The sequence below is a fragment of the Seriola dumerili genome, unplaced genomic scaffold (assembly GCF_002260705.1).
Source record: "Seriola dumerili isolate Sdu_G_001 unplaced genomic scaffold, Sdu_1.0 BDQW01001995.1, whole genome shotgun sequence".
Lineage (NCBI taxonomy): Eukaryota > Metazoa > Chordata > Actinopteri > Carangiformes > Carangidae > Seriola > Seriola dumerili.
In genome coordinates, this window is record NW_019176250.1 from 138,189 (window position 1) to 154,833 (window position 16,645).

General features: G+C 41.1%; 1 protein-coding gene across 6 annotated transcripts in view; it reads right to left on the reverse strand.

Annotated features, from left to right (window-relative positions):
• LOC111239156 (muscleblind-like protein 1) overlaps window positions 1-16,645 on the reverse strand; it is a 63,565-nt gene that overhangs the window by 35,628 nt on the left and 11,292 nt on the right. For 5 of the 6 annotated variants that reach the window (XM_022768968.1, XM_022768970.1, XM_022768965.1 and 2 more), the window contains exon 2: window positions 7,714-8,725. In XM_022768968.1, the coding sequence (XP_022624689.1) occupies window positions 7,714-7,887 (174 nt within the window). In that variant the 5' untranslated portion in view covers window positions 7,888-8,725. Of the gene's footprint in view, window positions 1-7,713; window positions 8,726-12,355; window positions 12,376-16,645 lie in introns of those variants that run through there. The other variant, XM_022768967.1, reaches the window with a different exon arrangement.

The window sequence follows — 16,645 nt, forward strand, 5'->3', positions numbered from 1 at the left end:
TGGTCTAACATTATTTATAGACAGGGAAACTGAGGTTTTGGAGAACAATGAAGTTAAAACTGCTCAGACACAACAACCTAGAGCCCTGGTGTGGATGCACATCTCTTTCATGTATAAACAGCAATTTCAGATTTAACCTTAAAGTCTGATGACGCACAATGAAGACACGTAAGCAGTGTCCACCATGAAAGTATGATTCATCTCTTAGTGATGGTTGGTCACAATAAAAAAAAAAAAAAAAGAAAAAGAAAGCCTGAGACAAACAAATGTCTCCCAAAAATTTGATGAAACATGATATTGAAAATAAGATTTTAAAAAATCACTGTGTGTGAAATGGAAATGAAAAGTGTCTGGGATGCCTGTGAGAGACAAAAAAAAAAAATGGGTGGGGGGGTGAGTAGAGACAGATTAACAGAGGTAATGAGAGGAGAGGATGAGAGCGAAGAGCATGACAGTAGAATACAGATACAGAGCAGATTAACACTGTTGGAGTAGGTTTCCCTTTCAAAGAGTTCTTATCCAATATGCTGCATCCCTCTTTGCATTGCGCACTCACATACACACACACACACACACACACACACACACACACACGCACGCACGCACGCACACACACACACACACACACACACACACACACACACACACATAGCTCTAACTCCGTTTTCTACTGGGCTCTCATCTCAATAGATACTGCCTTACCTATTCCCCTGTTATCTGTTCTCACACTCACCACTCACATACACACATACATTTTCTGTGTCTTTCCAAGGACTCTGAAGTACACACACATAGGTCACCATACATTCACAATGTTGCTCAGCTCATATTTGAGTGGCTATGTTTGTGCAATGTGAAAATACGCAGCATGTCTGGTGTATGTGTGCGAGCGGCACTCTCTAAGATACAGCCTATAGTCGTTGATCATTCAGACGGAAAGAAAGAATGCCAGTCATAACTCACACACAGTGACCAGTGGGAAACATGGACATATATTACAAACATATTTCTGAGCATACCACATTGATTCAACACATGTGGTACATTAAAGAACATCAGTGTTGTTGCTTCAGAGCCTACAGAGTTGTTTTTTTCTATTTTAATAATTGGAAGGCACTTTGGGGAATTTTGAACAAATATAAAAATGTCTTATCTACATTTTAATTACAATGTACTGCTCTAATAATGTCCCAACAGGCATGTCAAAGACTTTTTTTGTGTATAAATACCTGTTTGTGTGTGTGCGATGAGTCATTAGATAACAGGGACTTTGTGGAGAGCAGACCTCGGTATAGACCAAAGCCACTTTCCAACCATACTTAGATTGTTTTTCTGTGCTTTTCCTTTGCTTCTTACATACACAACTTTTGCTTCTTACATACACAACAAAAATCTGAAAAACATAACATGGCACTGGTTCCACTTTATAAAAGCCACTATACACTTGAACAGGCTGTTTAAAGGGATTACGGGTTCCTAATAAACAAGCGACATCACCATAATCACAGTAAGGAATGCTGTGTCTTATAGCAATAAGTTCACTAATTCTCAAGGACATTGCTACAATCCTCACCTTTGGGATGATGTAATGCATAATGAAACACAAAACAGTGTAGTAACTTTGATATACATACATAGCAGCATGTTTTCATTAAGCTCAGGCAATAACAGCACCTTTTAAGGCCAGCTTTCCAGTTAAGGACATGGCTAACAGTGTCCAACAAACTGGAGCTGAACAGCATCTGTGACAACTATGTGACTAAGTGTTTTGCTAAATGGCCAAGAAGCCTGAAACAGCACCTGTCTGGTCAGCCGCACATTATCCGATTTGCTGATCCAGTCTTCATATGACACCGTTAAACCACTGCAGGAGTGCGAAATTAAAACCCTGGAGCACCAAATATAAGGTAAGTTTGGCTTCAAGTTAATAACAGTCAGACGCCACACTGGCCAGAAAAGATTTCAATACTTCAAATATAAAGTGTTCATTGAACTCCTTTGTCTTTGTCAATCTTTGCTGTTCTTACAGCCGTGCCAATCAAATTATATCACACGTCTTATTAGCCGATTGTTTTACTGTCTCCATACGCAGAGCTAGAATCTAAAGTTTCTAGTTACTCTGCCGTCTCGTTGGGCAATTAGCATAAATTAACAGTTAATAATTAACAATACATGAATAATTTTCATTAAAATAAAGTAACATTTAATTACTGATAGGCTGTTGAAAATGTGACATACTGTATTTACTCTGGTTGTCACAGGCTGCCATTGTAAAAGAAAGAGAAAGAGAAAAGAGTGAGAGGAGTGTGAGATTAAAACAAAGAGGAGAAAATACTTTCAACAGCTTTTTATATTGACCCCACAACCCTAGACCTCCAACAAATCTGGTTGGTTCACCCCTTGATGTCACATGTTTAGGGATCATTGTTATACCAAGTGTTCAACAATTAAATGAGAACACAGACCTTTTATATTTGCTGACAAATCCACTGGTATGGAGCGGCTGCAGATTCAGGAAGGTTTAGTTCAATGTTCTTGTTGTTCATTCAACACAAAGATAAGTTGGAGCAATTTCCTACAAATGTTCAGCTTTTTATCTCCTCATTTCTGTGAATTCAATAAGATGCTTGTGATAACATTTTCTGTGAATTCCAACATAAAAGGATCAGGGGATTTTGTATTCTCATACATCAGATGATCAGGTGGTGTCAAAGGTCTCTTGTAGCTGCTTATGGCAGCGTGTTCTCATAATAATTTTGTAGTGGGAACATTTTTTTATTACTTTGTATTTGCATTTTAAATCATTGTGCTAATTGAATCAAAAATTTTTTCTGACATGTGGTCTTGATTATGGGCTGGGGGACACAGAGTTTGAATACTGGTTAAATTAGCAAACTGCCACTCCAATCCTTTTATTTTAAAAGATCCGCATAAATAGTCCATGCAAAAAACCTCTTGCTTTCACAGAAAAAAGTAAAAGAGAAAATGTATCTTCAGTATATATAGCGCCTTTAATGTCAGCCTTGTCACAAAGCATTCCCCTTACAAATGTAAAGTAATCACTACTAATCTATATCCTGGAGAACTTTGAAGTTTTTCATCAAATGTTGTTTTCTGGGAAACTAGTAAATTGGTAAATCCTCAGTGGGCTTGTTACACTGCATGTAAACACTGAGTACCAATCTTCATTTAGGGCTTAAATATAATCAGCACAAGAAGAAAAATCTTTGTAGATAGGAAAGCTGCAATTGCACCAACCACTCCTCAAAACTGGAATCAAATCTCCTATCTATTTCTGATATAATATATTCCCCATAGACAAAATTAATTAGCAAATGTGTAACTTCTGTAAAATCTGTAAACTTGAACAGTGTAAAAATTTTGCAGGTTTTTCACCCACCTAAAATCTTGTCAGTATTAAATGCACAGCCCCTGTAGTCTTGAAATATGGCTGTTAAGAAGATGCCAGTTTTATTCGTTTCACAGAGAACAGTAGCTGTGGACAGTTATAATGGATTTCAACAATGACAAGATTTTATGGCAGAGAAAAAATATCAAAATGTCCTTAGAAAAGGATGAAAATCTTAATGAGATAGTCAACCCATTGTCAGACAATTTCAGCATGGTCATCATTACCCAGTCCATCATACTATAGTTGAGGCCCTGTGGCTTTTTGGCTCACTCTCACCTGTTTCCCATCACAGCCCAGTGGTGAGTTTATTTTACTTCGTCAACCTAAATCCCCCCCAGATTTTCTTTTTATTCACTTCCAATGAAACCAGCTTTGTCTCCAGCTGCTAATAGCAACAACCTTCTGAATTCCTGTAAAAGCAGCCAAAAGAACACGCAACTGTTGTTTGTCTGTGACTTCCACATTCAATGGTCCAGAAGCAGAGGTCCAGAGTTTATGCACCAGATCTCCTTACCAATAATATTAGCACTGCGCTACTGAGAGAGGACATCATTATTCATTATGAGTCATTCTTAAGATGAGACCAGACAAAGCGTGAAGAGAATTTCAGACATTGTGCGATTGCATACGCTGTCATGGGAAGGACTCAAGCGGGCGCTAAAGACATCCGTTTGCTCTTAGAAGTGTGAACTGAGACGAAGGCATGTGTGGAGTTGAACATGTTTTTCTGGATCCACTTAATACATGTACAGAGACTAGAGGAAAAAAGAGAGAGAGACTGTTGGAAAATAACAGAAAAAGAGGAATTCCTGTTGAGATCTGGCACAAGCTCACTTCACACACACAGGCTTGACGCGAATGTAGCTAGCTTACCAACAGCGGCCCTTTGTGCAGACATGTTGGTTGTTTGTGATGACTAAGCACAAAGTCACTGTTCAGCAGTAAAATTCATGCAAACAACTTGAGGGGAAAAATCAGGTTCGAGGTTTAGAGTTTTGCCTAAACACACCTTTAGGCAGCTAAAAGTCGCTGCAGGAAAACAAAAAAGCCCAGCTTTAAGAATTTGAACAAACAACCAACGCAGAGGTTGAACTATCAGAGCTGAACCAATTCAGTTCCATCAAGAAAAAAAAAAAATCTTCAGCTGCACTCCTGACAAAAGTAAATGAGCAAATGAACTCTATGTCACATAATTTGAAATTTGTGCTGTGTACCTTGACTGTGCCCTCACATCTGTGCAAGGTTGCTTTTCTTTGTTACCGTGGTGCTTCCAGGCTGAAAGGGTCAGTTTCTCTGTAATATTGGCCAATCCTACAGAGTCTGCCTCTGACTCATTTCCTGGTCGCCTCTATCACTCCATCCTCTGTTACGCCACCCATCAAATGGAACTTTCCACTACATTCACCCCTGACTAACGCCTTTTCTGAGATAATACTGAATGACTGAATGAAATTTTTATGAGAGAAATGGAACAATAAAGACATCCGCAGATATGGACTAACTGGCCAGAATACTTGAGGCTGTGGTTTAAGAATAAAACAGAAAAGGAACAAAGTGCGTTTATTAAATCTGAGAAAGACTATTTGAATACAAAGAGAAAGATGGAAAAAGCAAGAAAGCTACTCAAATGCCTTTCTATTTCTCCTGCTACTGGCTCTCCCCTCCTTCGCCAGCCTGCATTCAAAAGGAATGAAGGCCGGGTGGTATGACAAATTGTCCAGGAGTGCGAAGCCACGTGTACCACAATCCATCCCTTTACTCCCTTTTTTTTCTCTCCACATCCTGCAGCCTGTCCTTCCCTATCCCCTTGCCCCTTTCTCCATGCCTAGCTATGTGTTATGAATTCATCTGCAGATAAAGCAGATCTATCATTCTGTCATGGAGGCAGGGAAGGGAGGTAGACTGTGGAATGCCCTGGCACTGAGAGCAGGGAAGGGCTCTAAGCATAGTGCTACGCTTCCTCGCACATTCCCTGCTGCACCCTCTCCGGCTCAGTCTGCTTGTCTATTTTCATGATCCATGCAGTGCTCCCGCAGCCCGTCTTACCTGTACCAACCAAACCCACCCCAACCATCCGAACCAAGCAGCCCATAACCGTAATAACACAGTGCATGGCTTAACAAGAAATCCCACCTCCTCTCACCCCCAGTTATAAACCCACAGCTTACCAGTAAGGTAAGCTCTGGCCCGGATTGGCTTGACTGACTTCCAGCGCCGGTCTCCAGTTACACTGGATAACACCCTGCTTGCCAATCAGATAGGAGACAAATTACAGGACATGTGCACAACACGGTAGACAGAAGAGTAGGATCCAGAATCATTGTGCCCACTTGAGCCAAAATACCCAGATTGACTTCACTGATATCGCTGTGTCCAACACATTTACAGTATCTGGAATAATGAGATAGCAGGCGGAAATACTGCAGTGTGAGGTCTGTGCAATGTGTGTGCATATGTTGTGTGTGTGACTTACACTGTACTCTGCATATGCACATGCACACATACTTGTCTTCATGACCTTTTCCACACTCTCTCATTGTTGTTGGTAGATTTATAGTGTGACCTGATGTGTACTCAGTGTCCGGGAATCCACAACTGTGTAAAGTGTATACGGTACCTTTATAACTGAAGGCATAATGGATAATGTGTTACTTATATCCCATTTGTTTTCTTTCTTATCTTAGCTTCTCCTCTTCTGAAAGAGTTTTAGTTGCAGTAAGAAGACTTCTGACTTTGTTTATATACTAACAAATACATTTTGCAAGAAATGTGTTATAATGATTCATATATTATTATTTTGTACTTGTACTTTTGTACTACTCACTTGATTAAAGTTAGGAAAAGGGTCTTGGTTACAGTTAAAAAAGTCCATTCTGACTTTGTCGAATACTGACGTTTAAGACAAAATATCTGGAAAACCATTGACATTTCCATCCAGCTAAGCTGTACTTTGTGTTTAGTTGCAGATGTTTGCATGCTAATGCCCAAAGCTAAGATGGTGAGAGTGGCAAACATAATGCCTGACATTAAGAACATCATCAAAGAGCCGCTATTTGTTGTCTCCAAGTCTAATTAAAATGTTTTTGTCGCCCAAACCTAAGAAACACGTGAGACTCATGACACAAACCCCAGCCTCCAGTGTCAAACTCCTGTGCTCTGTCCACCTATCATTCACCACTACACTTCCCAGTGACTTCTGTGCAGTGGAAGAATGTTGCTCTTCCTGGACAGGCAAAAACCTACTCCATGAATATAATCCAAACAGCAATAACGCTCACACAAAACTCTAACTCAGTATGAATTATTATTGACGTCTTTGACCAAAACTTAAATCAAACACTTTAGTCTATTGACACTATCAGCTGTGCTTTTAAGCATCAGCTGAACAGTTTTTGCCACAATTAATATGTAGTGTTCTGTAATTAATCCGTTAATGCAATACTTTTTATTTTATATCACAACTTCTAGGCCCAGTCCATTCTATTTCCCTCCCTTTTTTCATCGCCCCCCCCCCCCCAAACACCCCACCCCCCCCCCAAACACCACCACCACCACCACCACCACCACCACCATCACCCCACCACCCACCGAGAGAAAGAGAGGAGCTGCATAGTGGGAGTGTGTTGTCTCAGTGCCAGGGCAAAAATAGACAGTAAATTACAGAGCCTTCTGAGAACACCCCACTGTGCTGCGTGACCTCAAAATAACACACACACAGACATACACTCGCAGACTCACATACAAACATGAAATACTCTGTATGCTGTCCTACTTCTATATTTCTCACTCAGCCTGTTGATGTGACGATCACCCAGAAACTTTTGCGATGTGCCAACGGACAATTCTGCGCTAAAGGTTGTGTGCTAGTGAAGGGAAACTCTGAGTCTGATTCACAGATGTTAATGTGATTACAGCCACGTCTCAGCTTACCAACACACACACACACACACACACACACACACACGCGCGCACACTCTAAAAAGTTTTATTTCAGATATGTATTCATCCCCTTGCCATGGCTTAACTTCATGCTACTATTGAGAAAATATGTCTCACTCAGTAGTAAATTCACTGCTGTTTGCTTGCAACTTAAGGGAGATTGTTCTCTGAGGAGTTTGGTCATTGCAAGTGACAAAGGTTTTCCTGATCTTTTCTGCATCAGGGCCTGAATCTGGTAAAAGCCCAAAACAAAACTTACAACGTTGTGAGACAACGCTCGCCAACCCTGCAAGATATAAAAAAAATAAATAAAAAAAAAGAGAAGAAGATGAATGAATATCACAGGTGTTTGTCCTACTCACCTTGAGTGAGTCAAAACAGGCAATGACTCTGCCATTTTCCACTTGACAGCTCTTGGCAGGGTGGGCGAACTTGCACTCGCTGTCCGGTCGAGAACACGTTCCTCTCTGGAATTCCCGACAAACCTCCAACGTCAGCCACTTTGTGTCCCGGATCGGTGTCACATTCACCGCCATTTTGAACCAGGCAGAAAGGGGCGATTGAGAGCGACAGATATCCAGCAAATGCAGTTATGTGTGCGTCTGTATGTTTCTAATGACACTGGGACGAATGAGAAGAATGAATAAGTAAATGACATGGGGAAAAAGCCAGTTTTAAGAGGTTTTGTCCTGGGGCTCTGATTCTGAGGTGAAGCCTGTGAGGCCTGGGACTTGCCTACCACCTGTGACCCATCCTAAGAGTCTGTTTGTGGCTGTAATAGGAATCCTTCACCGCCTGTCACCCAGGGCCTGGGCTGGTGACGGCCACAGAGGTTTGCTTTGCAATCTCTCGTCCTCTCTCTCTAACACACACACACTCTCCAGTTCTCTCTATCGCCTCGCTCCACGGCTGAACTGTCAGATGAGATGAATAGCAAAACACATTATCGATTGAGTTGGCCCATGATGAAAAGATGCAGGGCTGGAGGAAAGGAGGAAGGAGGAGAAAGAGGAAGAGACGGAGAAGGATGAGGTGGAGTAGGCTGTGGTGGAGGGGACAGCAAAGCGACAATCTCCTTCCGCTCACTGGAGCCGATAAAAGCTGTCTGTCTTCGGTATCAGACTCTGTCTGCAGATGAGAGGGGACTGGTTGACTTCCACAGAGGAGGGCTGAATGGCATGGATGTAGATAGGAGGGAAGCAGGGAGGTGTCAGTGGTGTGGAGACTGGCTCAGTGGATGAGGTTGGCAGTCCTGGCAGTCCTGGGGCTCCTAGTGTGGCTGGCAACTCCAGCAGACATGGACAGGCACAGAGGCAGAGGTGGCTTCAATGGAGCCAAACAGCCACGGGGGTCGGCGGAAGAAGGCACTTCTCTCTGTGGAGAAGGAGGGAAGAGTGTCAGTGGAGGGGTTGACACTCACACATACACACACAAACACACACAACTCAGGCACACGTTTGGATTCATACACACAGCTTCATTCGAACATGTTTCCCATTCATTCCTTCGCTCGTCCTCCCTCAGAGTAGCCCTCACAGAGACTGCCAGGCTCCCAGCTGGAAAATCAAATCAAATACCATATCGCTAACAGTAAAGCTCACGCATTCAGGCGCAGACAATTTATTTCAAAGGAAGACAGTGAAGAAGTGAGAGAGACAAGAGATCAAGAGACAGAGAAAAACAGGAAATAAGGACAGAAAATGTGTGTGTGTGTGTGTGTGTGTGTGTGTGTGTGTGTGTGTGTGTGTGTGTGTGTATTATATGCAACGATATTAATTAAATATTAATTATATCATAACAATACTGAAGTAATACATTAAAAACAATATAATCTGCATATATATAATCAACCTTTACAACTTCAATACAAAATACATTTAAACAAAAGGAAAACAACAAATAACAAAGTGCAGGAAAAGTATTTTTACACTTTCATAGGGAATTCTTAATCTAATCTCTAATGGATAAATAAGCCATCATTTCACAAAACAGCTGCAATTAATCATCTCCATGTTAAGAAAAACAAAAGAGCCTCTGTTGTGAAATAGAACATTACAAATGAACAAATGTTTGGGTATCAGAGTATTGATTAGTGAGTTATCAATCTGCCCATCCCTGGTGGGATTGGAAATGGCCAATCTGCTGGCTGGATGGCTCCAGCATCAGTGTTGGCAGGTGGCCAGGTAAGACAAGCGAGATAATGACTAGATGAGGTCACTATGAAAGAGGGAAAGAATGTGACAAATCTTTCCTCTTTTTTTACTCCTGCATGCTCCTTGAATCCTCTCATCCAGACACTCTCTGACCTCTTTGCTCACATCCGGATGTTGAAAGAGCAGACTCCTACAGCTGCTACGCTTACAGTAAGTGCCCTCAAACCTACGTCCCCCATGTGGTTACATCACTTCTGGGCCCCCCACACTCTAACAGATGTAATGTTTTCGTGAATATGCTACCATGCAGCTCTGATATCATCTTTACATAAAACAGGCAGCCAGACAGAAGATTGTGGGCAACTTTAGAAGGACTTTATTTAGAGTAACCTCTTATTCAGGTAGCCCTGTTATTCACACAGAAGTCCTGTTCCTAACTCCTCTTTACTCCTGAGCCGACTACTGTGTTATAGTTGTGCTCAGACGTGTATTCAGAGCCCCACTAGCAGCCATGATTGTGGTTTGAGTCAAAAACAGAACGTCCTACTGGGCTGACACTGCCTGTTGAGTTTCTTTGTGTTTATGTGCTGCTGATGGGAAACACCAACATCTAAGACTCTACAGTCAGCTGCCACATGCTATTTTATTGGAAAATAAAGTCATGACAACAAACAGCAACAATGATGAATGATGTGAAAAACTTGTATGTGGTTGCATCTTGCATTGAATGGTTACTATTTGACAGCCTTGATGCCAGTTTCGTACCAGGAAGTGGACACGCCATGACCACTTTTTAAAAAATGAAATGTATCGATTGGTGAGAAACATGCGAGAAACAAAGATGTGGGCCTTGTTTCAGTGAAAAATGTTTCTCTGACCATGGACAGACCTCAAGTCCTGTACCTGACTGGAAAAACTTTGACCCTCAGCCGACTATTATCAGCCTATTAGCTAAGTTCTGCTACCTACATGTAGAGGATGCAACACATTTAGGCATTTCTCTCTGGTCTGTCACACCCCATTCTGGGAACTGAAAGTAATCATAAACTGAAACAGAAGATCAGTCAGATTTGAAGAGGGAAAGTTATTTCACAAAAGTGATTCACAGCTATTTGTCACAAAATAACCCTGAAACACGCGGAACATCACAGACTAATGATATTTACCAATGATATAGCATCAAAGCACTGAAATTTCTAATACTACAAAAAACTGTTGGCTTGACGAAAAGTGAGGTAAAAAAAAAGAGGAACGTGAGAGAGGAAGGAGGAATTAAAAATACTCCCTTGGTCAAACATTGATTGCTTATGTATCATGCTCTGGTCTCTTATTTAGGCCAGTCACTGGCCCAAACTACTTTTTCAGCCCAAAGCTGATATTTTGGGCTGTGTGTGTGTGTTTGTGTGTTTGTGTGTGTGTGTGTGTTTGTGTGTTTGTGTGTGTGTGTGTGTGCGTGTGTGTGTGTGTGTATGTGTGTGTGTGTGTGTGTGTGTGTGTGTGTGTGTGTGTGTATGTGTGCAAGACCAACAGGCCAGGGCAGCCCACTGTATCTGGCAGGAAGACTGTGGTAAGGCAGAGAATATAGGCAGGGTTACCATTACCAGTGCATTAAATATGGAGTGGCAGAATACGTCCTCTGCATCGCCAATCCTTCCTCTGAACTACCTGACCTCTTCTGTAACTTTCTCTTTTTTTCTCTATTGCGTCGCAAAATCCCACATGGTCGGTGGCATTTCCTGCTTGCGAATAAAAGCAGGACAACGATATAAAACACAAATGAATCTGAAGTTTTTTCACTTAAAGGGAAGTACTGCATGGTGCTTTTCAACTTGGTTCTTTTTTATATATTTGCGGGCATTATGATTTTTTGTCATGCCAAAGGTTTCATAGAGGTGTTTCAGGTATGTTTTTCAGTCGTTAATTTCACGTGCGTCTGACTGCACAAACAACAATTTCAGTTACGGATGCACCAATACAATCCACCTGATCAGTATCATGGCCAACACTGACATTTGACATTTTCTGATCCACTATCTGATAGGACTTATTGGAGATGTGTCTGATTTGCAAATAAACACTGTTTCTTTGTCATTGTCATTATAAAATTCACTATATCCACTATCGGTTACATTAACTCACTGCAGTCATTGGTGTGACACTTTTCAATTAAGAAGGGAATAAAGAGATTATTAGATCAGGAGGTGGTATTGGCAGGGCTGCTGCACTGGGATTGGTATTGGGAAGGAAAAAGCCGGATCAGTTTATACCTAATTCAAAACAAAACATAGCACGCCCTGCAGAGGGCTAACATTGGTGCTACTGCTTTGCTAACAAGGTGTAATTTTCACTTCGGTATGACTTTGCTCTCACCACCTCCTGTTGTAGACAGGAAACACAACTCTGGTAAGCAGTATGAGCCTCCTAAAGCTTTCAAATAAAACTGAATTTTATGAAAACCCAGTTCGTCTAAAAGTAAAAACAAACATTACATTTTGTAGCTAACCGCATGAGAATCTACTTTTGGGGAAACGGAAAACCAAACTGGATCTATGTACTGTTTCTGCATTTCTAAAGATGACAGTTCATGAATGCGTTTTAGGAATGTAACATTACAGGTACAAATTTAACTCTACACATAAGAAGCCCTGCATTTTGAATGTGTGTGTGTGTGTGTGTATTTGAGGCGAACAGAGTTGCAAAATGAGCAGAAGCAAAAAAAAAAAAAAAAAAAATTACCTCCGTTTGTAAGACGTTTTTAAATGTCAAAGTGGTTCTCAATAAGAAAAAAACAACAACAATGCAAACGCTTGCACACCTGAAGGTACAGTTTTTGGCCAGAGATGTGACTCACCTGCTGCTGCTATGTCAGAGGCTATGGGTCTAAGCAAAGAGGAAATGTGAGTTCAGAGAGACAACCCACTAAAAACCAAGGAGCACTGCACTTTGGCATGCATCAACATAAAAGAGAATATGCTCCGTTTAAAACGACAGCGTGATTGAAAAGGAAGCAAATAGCTGGAGAATGTACACAAATTAGATTGGACAAACTTGCCCTAGAGTCCTAAGGCAATGTCACGCTAGTTTCCTCAAAGGAGTTATGTTTTCTGTGGACTTCTGTGCACTTGTGTAATACCCCAGTGGAAACAGCTATGACAAAATGAGCAGCCATGATCTTTAATATCAAATAAGGTAGATTTAATAAATGGGGCTCCACCAACATGTATTATTAGCCCTGGTTCCACACCGATGTATCTCATTTCAAAATCTTGAACTAAGTGAATATCAAAGAAGTACAGCACATTTGAAAGCCGAGAGTGAGTGAGGCTCAAAAGACGAGGCTCACGTCAAAACAGAGGGTTAAAACTAAGGGGTAGAAAATGTGAGAAATGACTCTGGTGTTGAGGAAATATATAAATAAAGGAGTCATCAATAAGTATCTTAGCATGTGTGAATAATGCATGTGGCCATTTCCCGTAGCCAGAGGCAGGAGATATTATTACACCCTGAGATCAAGGTAATAAGTTGGAGAGGAGAGGGGGGGTAGAGAAGGCTGGGGATATTACGCGCCCCCAATCGCCTTACGCCCCAACTCCCTCAACACACAAACATAGCCGACACACACACTGACACACACTTTATTAAAAGAATAGAGAATAAAACGTTGGCTAAACATTGCGACTCACTCCTGACCAACTTCAGCTGTTGACATGTGGTCTGCACAAAGCAGAGTGCAATGCCAAGTGTCACCGGGGTTCATGTATCTCCTTGTTTAAAGAAAGCCACCTGATCCGGTGCTAATCCGTCTGCTAAAACGGTGCCACTCATTTAGCCGAACTCAGGATTATTTCATGCCTATGACAACTCTCCAGGAAGAACACACTGATTTAGCCTCCAGTGACACCACTGCTGCTGAATTACTCACTGTTAAGACCAAATTACACAGACAGTACTTTTATAATTTTCACACAAACTGCAAAAATTTGGTTTGTTCAGGGATTCACAGCAAAAACTGGATTCTGTTCATCATCGATAATCGAACAGGATTAAGAGTTTTGACAGCTTTGAGACACTGTGCTTAGGCACAGTGGTGCTTTGAGCTAAATGCTAACATTAACATGTTAACATACTGATGTGCTGATGTTAAGCAGGCACACACCAGTGTTCATGGCAATCCATATAATAATTGTTGAAACATTTTGCTTGAAATGACAAATGGTCACCAAAGTCAGTGGGATTCATTCTGTGGGTACCATAAATGTCTATGTAAAATGTCATGGGAATCTATTAAATAATTGTTTAGATAGTGTAGACCAAAGTGGAGGCCGACTGGAAGACCAATATTGGCATTTCTAGCATGGCTATAAATAATAACTGCATGAGTTTGTTTACAGTGCCAGGGAAGCACAACATTTTTTTTTTTTTTTTTTGCTTTATGCAGCTGTGCATCTTAACAAACTAATGGGCAGTGTTTAGTGCAAGCCACGTGGAATTGCACTGTTAACACAAGCCACATTCAGCCCTGCATCTGAGAGCAATACACAGGGAGAAAGAATGAGGAAAAATGTTGTGAACAGGCGCCAGATAGATAGGAGCCATTTATTCAACTTGAATGACTTCCAGAGAAGAAAAACATGAGGAAAGGTGAAGAGAAGAAAGAAAGAAAGCAGGTTCCTGCATGTTTGATTTCCTATGGGTGACCTTTGAAACATAATAGACCAAGAAGCAGAAAGAGCAATGGTCACAACTTTGTGGACAGCAAAAGGAAACAATTTGTTTCAAAACAAAATTTTCCAAAGAGGGTCACAGTGTAAACTCTGATCTGGTAAAATATCTTTGGAGCAGCTGTCTAGCCATCAAAAGGTCTTGTTTGTTTAGGCGGCAAGTTAACGGTTCAGACATTCCTTAAGTGTTACAAATTCAGTGAAGGGCTCAGAATCTGATTTTTACGCTCTCTCCCTTATGATGTTGGGAGATATAGCTGATTTAGAACGTAAAGATTGTAATAATTCAGCTGAAATGTAATTATGCATCAAGTTTATACAACCGGTCAGAAGTCAGTGGTGCATGCTCCAAAAAGCAAAAGACAGAAAAAGAGAAGGAAGGGAGGGGAAATTCAGTAATGTGAGAGGTTAAAGGGCGCTGACTGCAGCAGCAAAAAGCAGATGCCGGGCGCTTCATATTACACCGCATCACCGGCTGACCAGGATATCATCTATATACGACCTGAGCTGCCCTTTATACTGATAGGAGCATCAGGGAGAAGGGAGGGGGGAGGGCTGTGAGAGACAAATAGAGTAAAGCAGACCAGAGGTGGCGACAAGGGAAGGATAGAGGCTAGAGGAAGAGTGATGGGAGGCAAACAGCAGTAATTAGTACAAGTTGGTAAGAGACAGAGGTTGGTGTCTCAAAGTGAGAAGGGAAAAACAAGGTGAGCACTGGCAGGTGTAAAAGAGGAGGAATCAGAGGGAAAAGCAGGGAGGGAAAAAGTAGGTTTTTGTTCCATTTCAAAGCACCGCTGGCGCTTCACTGTGATACCATCTTGACATTTCTCATTTCTCTTCATTTATCTTTCTCTGATCCCCACCTGTTCTCCTTTTCTATTTCCCTTCACGCACGTGCTTCAGTGTTTTCTGCTTTTTCTCTCCCCAAATCTTCCTTCTTCTTAGAAATCTGCTCGCCTTCTGCTAAGTTGCACTCCGAGTATCATGTGACATAAACAACTTTGTGAACGTGGCTCGTCTTTTAATAGTAGCTGTCCTCATTTTGTTTGCCCACTGTCTCAGCCCCCTCTATCTCTCCTTCTCGCTGTCTCTCCTCTCGTTCCTTGTTCACACAACACCTTATGCTGCAGTACCACAGTAATGTGCTGCAAGGTCATCATCGCCACGGCAACTGAAGAAACCATGTTTAAAGGAAGGATAAAGTGGATGATGGTGTCAGGTCCCATCTGATATCATAGCAGTATGGTTGAAATCATTTGAAAGGTTTCAGATGCCCTCTATAAAATCTCAGTATCGCCCAATAGACTCAGAGAATGTCCCCTAATGAGGCTAGAGCGTGGAGCTAAGGTGGCACCAAATCATTTCAGTTGAACACTTATCCAGAGACAAGTTACTTTCTACTGTATTAACCAAATGTTTAACAAAATGCCTCTTACTGGGTCTTATCACTAACTGTATAAATGTAACCTTTATCAACCCAAAATAACAAATCCCTCACCATCATATCCAAAATGACTTTGTGATGTCACCAAATGTAAGGAGTTGTATTAAAAAAGTATACGTGAAATGTAAATTTATGTGCAAACAAGCCACAATCATGTGTCTAGTTCAATGGTATAACCAAGGAGTACACACTGATATGCCTATACAGTAATGGAAAGATCAACCTTCTCGATGGCAATTCAACCTATATCTAACTGCACTTACCAGGATGAGAGAATCTGACACAAAAGTTTCTCACAGTGCTCTGTCAACAGAGCTTGACCCTGTCATTTTGCTGTGTGCTCGATATTATCCCTGACCCATATTTTCCAACTTCACACTTGAGCCATATTTTCACAAATCAGTACAAGTTGTGTCACAGCGTTGTATTAGCCCAGAGCAGTGTTAGACTTGTCAACAAAAGTATGTCAATAAATATTAATTTGTCCTTTTCCATGACAGAGGAAAGACTAATACTAAATAAAAAGATACCTTGTAAAGAAGAAAAAAATATGACTATGATGTAGCTTTTGTTGACGAACCATAAAACGACAGAAGGATGAACAAATGTGAATAACTGAGTAAAAGTGGATAACTGTTTTATTCCAAAATCTGCAGCATCACACATTGAATGCTCCTGATTGGTAAAACACATCTTCCAATGCCCTGAGCTATCTCAGAAGTTGTTTGAGCTGTTTGACCTGTTGCAAAACTAAGCAGCTTCTTTCATTTCAGTGATGTTCTGTTTCTGCCAATTATTCTAGCTAATGTCACTGTTTCTTGGAAAGAAAAAGCAACAGATTTATGGGCTAAATTCTTCTACAATCCCAATGAAATTTAAACAAGAAGACAGCAGCAAAACAGCTGCAACAAACCACAGAAACAGTCAGACACTGACACTGACAAATATAAAAACATAAGCTAACATTAATGAAATA